At 52.7% G+C, this 7,973-nt stretch overlaps 1 protein-coding gene across 4 annotated transcripts; it reads left to right on the top strand.

Moving 5' to 3' along the window:
- Positions 1 to 6: 6 nt before the first annotated feature.
- Positions 7 to 7,952, top strand: ACP2 (acid phosphatase 2, lysosomal). 4 transcript variants are annotated; one of them, XM_060018883.1, is made up of 11 exons: positions 7 to 166; positions 747 to 842; positions 1,174 to 1,260; positions 2,142 to 2,294; positions 2,404 to 2,502; positions 2,582 to 2,671; positions 3,129 to 3,258; positions 4,054 to 4,136; positions 4,251 to 4,357; positions 4,445 to 4,620; positions 6,936 to 7,952. In XM_060018883.1, the coding sequence occupies exons 1-11, from the start codon at positions 53 to 55 to the stop codon at positions 7,067 to 7,069; spliced, it is 1,269 nt and encodes a 422-aa protein (XP_059874866.1). In that variant the 5' UTR covers positions 7 to 52; the 3' UTR covers positions 7,070 to 7,952. The 4 variants fall into 4 exon arrangements, with proteins under 4 accessions (XP_059874866.1, XP_059874865.1, XP_059874868.1 ...); XM_060018882.1 differs by having other exon boundaries at positions 10 to 166; positions 3,126 to 3,258; positions 6,936 to 7,930; XM_060018885.1 differs by lacking the exon at positions 7 to 166 and adding an exon at positions 315 to 394 and having other exon boundaries at positions 3,126 to 3,258; positions 6,936 to 7,928.
- The last annotated feature ends 21 nt before the right edge of the window (positions 7,953 to 7,973 follow it).

Here is a 7,973-nt window from a genome sequence, read left to right as displayed (position 1 = left end):
CAAGTGCCACTCAGCGGGTTCCAGCCTCTTTGCTGCACAGACTACAGCGGTGATGGCGGGCAGACAGTTCGGCTGGAGCCGGGTGGCTCTTCTCCAGCTCTTCCTTGGTGTTAACCTGATGGTGATGCCACCTACCCAGGCCCGGCGTCTGCGTTTCGTTACCTTGGTAATGAGATGGGGTCGCCAAGGGCTCGCCAGTGCTAGGAGGGCACCGGCCTGCGGGTGGAGGGATGGGCGGGGCTTTGCTGGGGTCTGGGGTCCATTGGAGGAGGAGCTGGTTTAAGAAGAGACGACCGGCCTGCGGGGTTGGAGGCCAGGGTTCGCAGTTTTTGTGAAGCTCTGGGGTATTTGGGGGGGCAGGGTGTACGGAGTTCAGTATTAGAGGATAGGTCGGGTGAGTCTGCCTTGGGACAGGGATGTAGCTGAATGGTAAGAGGCTCGCGAAGAAAACCTTTGGTGATTTTTTTTCCAGTTTCCCCCACCATCTGCATTGCTTTTATTTCTTTTCCTTTCCCACCTGTACTTTTGATTTTCCCAAGGTCTCCAGTGACATTGCTTAGCCAAGTTAGAACCTCTGGAACCTGGAGGAAGTTACTGACTTCTGAGTTGGGGTCTTTTGCAGTTGGTAGAGTGAAGGCTTCCCAGAGTGAAGTGACGGCTCCTTCTCAACATGGGGCAGAGTTTGGCTCTGTGTCCACATCGAGGGGACCCTTCTGACCTGTAGGCTAACCATTTTCTTCCCTCAGCTGTACCGACATGGAGACCGTTCGCCAGTGAAGACATACCCCAAGGACCCCTATCAGGAAGACGAATGGCCCCAGGGATTTGGTCAGCTAACCAAGGTGGGTCAGAAGCCAGCTCTCTCTCAGGATGAGCTGTAGAATGAGTGACCTCTAGAGCAGGCTGCAGAGCTTGGGGCCTCACCAAACTGCCTTTTCCCATGTGGGTGCTCATTTTGACCACATTTCTTAATCTTACTTTCATCTGTGCCTAGATTAAAATGGGCATACATAATGCCATGCACAGTCGGCCACTTAATAAATGACTCCTGGTATCAGATTAATCCACTCCTACTTTCAACCAGGAACTTAGAAAGCAATAGTGGCTAGGCCCTGTGGTAATTGTGAGCCATCCCTTCCCTGTGGGCCTCTTAACCCTTGGGTTTGCCCACAGGAGGGGATGCTACAGCACTGGGAGCTGGGCCAGGCTCTGCGACAGCGCTACCATGACTTCCTCAACACCTCTTACCACCGGCAAGAGGTAAGGCTGGGAGTTCTAGAGGCAAGGGAAATGGGAAGTGCTGTTCTCACCCTCTGCCCTCAGGGAGACTACGGGTGAGGCTGGGCACGCCTCCCTCCATGCACTTTTAGTTACAGCACAACTACAGGACAAGACATCCAAGGGCTGTCTAAAACAAAACCCTAGAGGCTGAGTTGCCCCTGCTTGGCTTGGAGAGAGGCAAAAGTGATCAAGCATCCAAGCTGACTTAAGGATCTAGCAAAGTAGTTTCTGACTCTGTGAAGTAACTCAGGCTTTCCATCCAAGACACTTACTGAGTACCTGTTATGGGGCAGGCACTATGCTAGCATTGCACATAATGGTGCGCCATACAGATCTGATCTTTGTGCCTAGATGTTATTGTTTCCTTGAGGGCCAGCCGTATCCTGATCTTGCCCTTTCTCACAGCTTATTCCTCCCTTTTCACAAGCAAATATCTCTGTTCCTTATTTTATTTCCTCTCCTGGTCTCTAAGACAGTTATAAAGGGAGGTGTGATTGAAGGCAGTTTCTGCCCTTAAGGACCCAGGCCTAGATAGGGAAACAGGTGTTGTAATAAACCAGGCAAGCAGACAGACCTGAGAGCCTTGTTGACTAAGCACTTTGGACTGGGAGGGGCTTTGAACTAGAGCCATTCCCACAGGAGTTCTTCACAGATGGGGGACAGCTACGCCCCCAGCTGAGTGGCCCTTGGCTGGGAAGAGGGATGAGGAAGGCCAGAGAAGGGGAGAGGGCCAGATGCATGGTTGATTTATAATTTGCTAGGTGACCATCAAGAACAGAACCACCCCTGGAGCCCCAGTGAGGGGCCAGAGCTCTCCCACCCCGCTCCCACAGATGAGACTTATGTTGTCATCTCTGCAGGTTTATGTGCGAAGTACAGACTTTGACCGGACTCTCATGAGTGCTGAGGCCAACCTGGCTGGACTCTTCCCTCCCGACGGGATGCAGCGCTTTAACCCAAACATCTCTTGGCAGCCTATCCCCGTCCACACTGTGCCCATTGCCGAGGACAGGGTAAGACCAGCCAGCTCTTCCCTAGAGGTGGTGACAGGGACAATTCTGGCCGTTGGCCTGCTGATCCCCGACTCCTTCTCTGCCTCTGCTTCCCCGCTTTGGTCTGCAGCTGCTGAAGTTCCCATTGGGCCCATGTCCCCGTTTTGAACAGCTGCAGAACGAGACCCGGCGGACACCGGAGTATCAGAATGAGAGTATTCAGAATGCAGTGAGTGGGGCTGAGGTGGAGGTCACCACACTGTCCTTTCCCCCAGGGCAGGACTGATCCCCTGATCCATTTTTCATAGCAATTTCTGGATATGGTGGCCAACGAGACAGGGCTTACGGACCTGACACTGGAGACCATCTGGAATGTCTACGACACACTTTTCTGTGAGGTGAGCCGGCTCAGGGTCCCCGGTGTGACCACTCTTCTCTCATACCTCGACAGGCCTAGGTGACCAGGCCAAGTAGAACACAGTGCCTGGACACCATGCTTACTGGGGAGGTCCAAGCAAGCCACCTCTTGTGAAACAAGGGAACTTCCCTCACGGGTGAAAAAGAACCTCAGAGTGGGAAATAGTTTATCAGTCGTCAGCAGTTCCTGCTTCTGTCCACCCAGAGCTCTCGTGGTATCTGACTCCATTCTGCTGAGTCACACTTCTCGCTCCCAAGCCTGCTTTCCTGTTCCCTGCAGCCTAAGTCTCCTGGTTCCAGTCCCTCTGCCTCTCCTCTCCCTCCCCTCTCTCACACACACACACACACAGGTACTGTCCCACGTGGGAAGAGAGCTGCTCTCCGGAGAGGCTCTGGCCTAGGCTGGGGAGCTAACCTGCCCGCTGCCGTACACAGCAGACACACGGGCTGGTCCTGCCGCCCTGGGCCTCGCCCCAAACCATGCAGCGTCTGAGCCGGCTAAAGGACTTCAGCTTCCGCTTCCTCTTCGGGATCTACGAGCAGGCAGAGAAGGCCCGGCTGCAGGGGGGTGAGTGACAAAAGCAGCATGTCACTCCCCTATCAGAACCCTACAGCATTAGACATCTGCTACTGGGGGCTTCTTACATGCTTACTTCTCTGCCTGAGGTGTTCTCTGCTCTTTCAGAACCAGATCCCCCTAGTTATCCCGTCAGCCATCCAGTCTCCCCAGTTCTGCAGATACTTAGCATGTTTGTCACTGTGTGAGTGACCACAGTTAGGTTTTTGTGCTTTTCTGCCATTCATATCCTTAAGTTTCACCCATGTCAGAAGACCCTCCCTTCCCTCAAATGACTTCCTACCTCCAGAGGACCACCAGGGGCCACTCTGAAAGGACGCTGAGAGTAATACACGTCAGTTTCTTCATCTGAGCACCCAAGGGAGTGCCAGCTGCCAGACCTTTCCAACATCTAGAAAGTTTTCAGAGCCTACACATGACAGAGTTCCCCTGGCCTGGAGCCCCCATCCTGTGTGCTCTGAAGCAATCTTAAGTTTATATTTATTCCCAACTGGAGTAATTCTTCAAACATGGGCAGGGCCTCGTAGCTCCTTTATAAATAAATGGGCAGGTTTCCGCACCTGTGAGAAATATAGATATCTTGTTTTGTCTTGCTTCCTTCTGTAAATTTGGAAGTTATTAGAGAGCAGGGGCTGCTGTAGAGTTTGCGTGGTTCCCCTGAATCTAAAGCGTTCTCTGTGCTGGTGATCAGACCCAGGACTGGCAGAGGGGGAGAGGACCTCAGATAGGTCTAGTCAGAAGACGGTGATGGCTGTAGCCACTGACACTGGGGACTCTCTCCTTCAGGAGTCCTGCTGGCTCAGATACGGAAGAACCTGACCCTGATGGCAACCACCTCCCAGCTCCCTAAGCTGCTGGTCTACTCTGCGGTAAGCTTCCACGGTCCCCAGTGTGCTGATGTCACGTAGGAGCTGGATCTCTCCTCTCTTCAGCGCCTGGGGGTGTGGGGGGCAGTGCTGATGGGGAGCCCTTCTCTATTACAGCACGACACCACCCTGGTTGCTCTGCAAATGGCGTTGGATGTCTACAATGGTGAACAAGCCCCCTATGCGTCCTGCCACATATTTGAACTGTACCAGGAAGATACTGGGTGAGTGGAGCTATGGGTCTGCCCTGAGGAGAGGCGCTCACGTGGGGACTGTGGGCAGCTCCCATCTTGTCTCCTATCAACCCTCAGGAATTTCTCAGTGGAAATGTACTTTCGGAATGAGAGTAACAAGGCCCCCTGGCCGCTGATCCTGCCTGGCTGCCCTCACCGCTGCCCGCTGCAGGACTTCCTTCGCCTCACAGAGCCTGTTGTGCCCAAGGATTGGCAGCAGGAGTGCCGGCTGGCAAGCAGTCCTGCAGACACAGGTGAGCTGCTGCCTGCCTCCATGCTGGCCGTGTCCCAGAACAGCTTACAATTCATATCCACAGGTCTCGAGAGAGCTGATGCACTTCCAGCCGTCCTGTTGCAGGGATGGCAGTCCTTTAGCCAGCTCAGACGCTGCATGGTTTGGGGCGAGGCCCATCCTATCCCTAGACAGTTAATTTCCCACCCTGAGACGTACTTCTCACCCTCAGGCAATGCCCCTCTTCTTATACTAAGAGAAAATAAAAGCAACTGGGAGAAAACTGTCTTGTCCTCCCACCACCAGGTGTTCCAGCTTACTCGCTGGTACAAGCCACCACTTGGAGCCAGCCTTTCCACTTACACTCTGGGTCCATCTCTTCTCACCTCCGCACGGACCCCGGTGCTCAGTGTTACTGCTCTCCTGGATCAGTGTCATCTCAAAGCCTAAAAAAACCTCTTTGGCCCACGTCCTTCTCCAGCTGCCACTCCTTTTCTCTCTCCCCTTTTCGGGTGTAATCCTTCAAAGGGTTGCCTAGACTCTGGTGTCACTACCTCAGTGCCCATTCTCTCAGACTCACACTGGACAGTCTTATGTCACCTGCCACTCCATGGAAACCACTCTTGTCAAGGACCAATGACCTCCTCTTACCAAAGCCAGTGACCAATTCTTAGCTTCTCTCACCTCTCAGCAGCATTACAGAATCGATCACTCCTTCCTTAAACACTTCCTTGGCTTCTCTGATTCTTCTCCTAACTCATAGGCAGCTTCCTTTACTAGCTTCTCCTCCCCACTAACCAGTGGATGGCCCAGGGCTCAGCCTCGCTCTTTCCCCATCCATGCCTGCTCCCAAGGTGAGCTTACCCAGCCTTATATTACCATCTCCATGCTAAGTTCTGTCTTTTTATGACTCACAGATTCATGACCTCTTCTCTGAGCTGCAGGTTCACATATCCAGCTGCTGACTTGAGGTCTCTACATGGATGTCAACTAAGGCATGTCACAGTTGAAGTCTAAATCCAAATGCTCAAAAAAATCCATCCATCCAAATGCTCTTCCCCCAAATCTGCTCTTCCTCCAGCCTTCCCCACCTTAGTAAATGGCGCATTAGCCACCTAGGTGTGTAGCATAACCCAAAGCGCTATTCTGAATACCCTCTTCCTCAGACCCCACCTCCAGACCACTAGCAGATCCTACCAGCCCAATCTTTGAAGTACACGCTCTTGCTCCCTAGCCCTGTCTGCCATCATCTCTTGCCTGAAGTACTGAAAAGCTTCCTAACGTTCTTTCTGATTCTGTTCTTGGCTCTACCAGTGTTTCAGCACAACAGAGTTAATTTTTTTTAAACATAAATCAGTTCACATCACTACTCTTCTCAGAATCTTCCAGTGGCTTCCCATTACATTTGGAATAAAACCCAAGTTCTTGGGCTTCCCTGGTGGCACAGTGGTTAAGAGTCCACCTGCCAATGCGGGGGACACGGGTTCGAGCCCTGGTCTGGGAAGATCCCACATGCTGCGGAGCAACTAAGCCCGTGCACCACAGCTACTTAGCCTGCGCTCTAAAGCCCGCGAGCCACAACTACTAAGCCCGTGAGCCACAACTACTGAGCCCGCGTGCCACAACTACTGAGCCCGTGCGCCTAGAGCCCGTGCTCCGCAACAAGAGAAGCCACTGCAATGAGAAGCCCGCGCACCACAACGAAGAGTAGCCCCTGCTCGCTGCAGCTAGAGAAAGCCCACATGCAGCAACAAAGACCCAACACAGCCAAAAATAAATAAGAAAAATAAATTAAAAAACAAAACAAAAACAAAAAACCCAAGTTCTTTACCATGGCCTCCAGGCCCTACTTGGTCTGGTCCTCTGCCCTCATCTCCTGTGCTTGTGTATTCTGCTCTAGTGATACTGACTTTCTTGCTGGTCCTAGAACATGCCAAGCAAATTCCCTTTTGCATTTGCTTCCCGTCCACCCACCCCACCCCCTGACCCCTGGCCTCAGGACACTCTTCTCTCAGATCTTTTGTATGTCTCAGTGACTCCAGGTTCAAATGGTCACTTTCTCAGTGACACCTTCCCTGACTGACCTACCTCTCCATCATTTCCCCCTTACCCTGCTTTGTTTTCCTTTATGGCATTTGCCACTAATCCATCATGTCTATCATTTGCCTGTCATGGCATCTCCTCTCCTAGAATGTAAAATCTACAAGGGAGACTTTGTCTTGGCCCTCTGTGATATCCCCATTGTAAGAACAGCACCTGGCATGTGGTAGGCACTCAGATATTTGCTGAATGAACACTGACATGACCTTTCTCTCGCCCTCCCTGCCCCGTGCCCAGAGGTGATCGTGGCCTTGGCTGTATGTGGCTCCATCCTCTTCCTTCTCATAGTGCTGCTCCTCACCGTCCTCTTCCGGATGCAGGCCCAGCCTCCTGGCTACCGCCACGTTCCAGACGGGGAGGACCATGCCTGACAACCACTCAGCCCCCTTCCCTCTGCCTCCTCGGGGAGGTGGGCTGGGCCTTGCTCCTGACTGTTGCTGCTCCCCAGCCCGTGGACAGGAGACCCTGGGTTGGGCCTCCCTCTGGTCACCCCAGCCTAGATGAACAAGTGGGGCTCAGCTTGGCCTGTGGCACCTGTCACTCAGCATTCATGTGCCTGACGTTAACCAAGTACTATGTTGGACGCTGGCTTTCTCCAAACAGGATTTGCCTCCTGCATGCTCCCTTCTAAGGACCTGAAATGTAGACGAGTATTCAAGTTTCACTCAGGACCTAGGATAAAAAGGCTGAAGGAGTTGCCACTTGATCTACTTTGCCTCTCCATCAAGCCCTGCTCACTCTCTCTTCCAACCCAGAGTGTTTGGCAAATGGCCCAGAGGACACAGTCTTGCCTCTCAGTGCTTATTTTAGTGGGAAAAACTGCAAAACACTGGGGGTACAAACACTGGCCACCAAGGAACCAGATCACCCTAGAGCCAGCCAGCGAAGTTTTCCTTTGTCCAGCTGAAGCCACCATTAACTGGAGTCAGACATAATGCTTCCAGCATCTTTGTCACCCCTGCACCTTGAGCAGGTCGGAAGGATGTGGGTACTTGGGAGGGAGTTGGGGGAGGTGTGGGGGCGTGAGTTGTACAGAATCACGAAACTACTATCCCTCTCATCTAGGCTGGGATCTCCTGGGATCTGCCAGGGATCTCCAGCTGGCAGGTTGTGAGCTGAATAGCTCCTGACTGTGGCCCAGAATAGGGCTGAGACAGCTTCCAGAGAATGAAGGTTTTGGACTCTTAGTGCTGTTTTCTGTGCCTTTTCTTCATTTTGGGGACCTGAGAAGCCCTTTGACCAGGTCAGTGCTGGAAGACCCACTCAGAAGCTCAG

The sequence above is a fragment of the Delphinus delphis genome, chromosome 8 (assembly GCF_949987515.2).
Source record: "Delphinus delphis chromosome 8, mDelDel1.2, whole genome shotgun sequence".
Taxonomy (NCBI): domain Eukaryota; kingdom Metazoa; phylum Chordata; class Mammalia; order Artiodactyla; family Delphinidae; genus Delphinus; species Delphinus delphis.
Note: the sequence above shows the minus strand (reverse complement) of the source record. Positions and strands in the feature narration are given on the sequence as shown.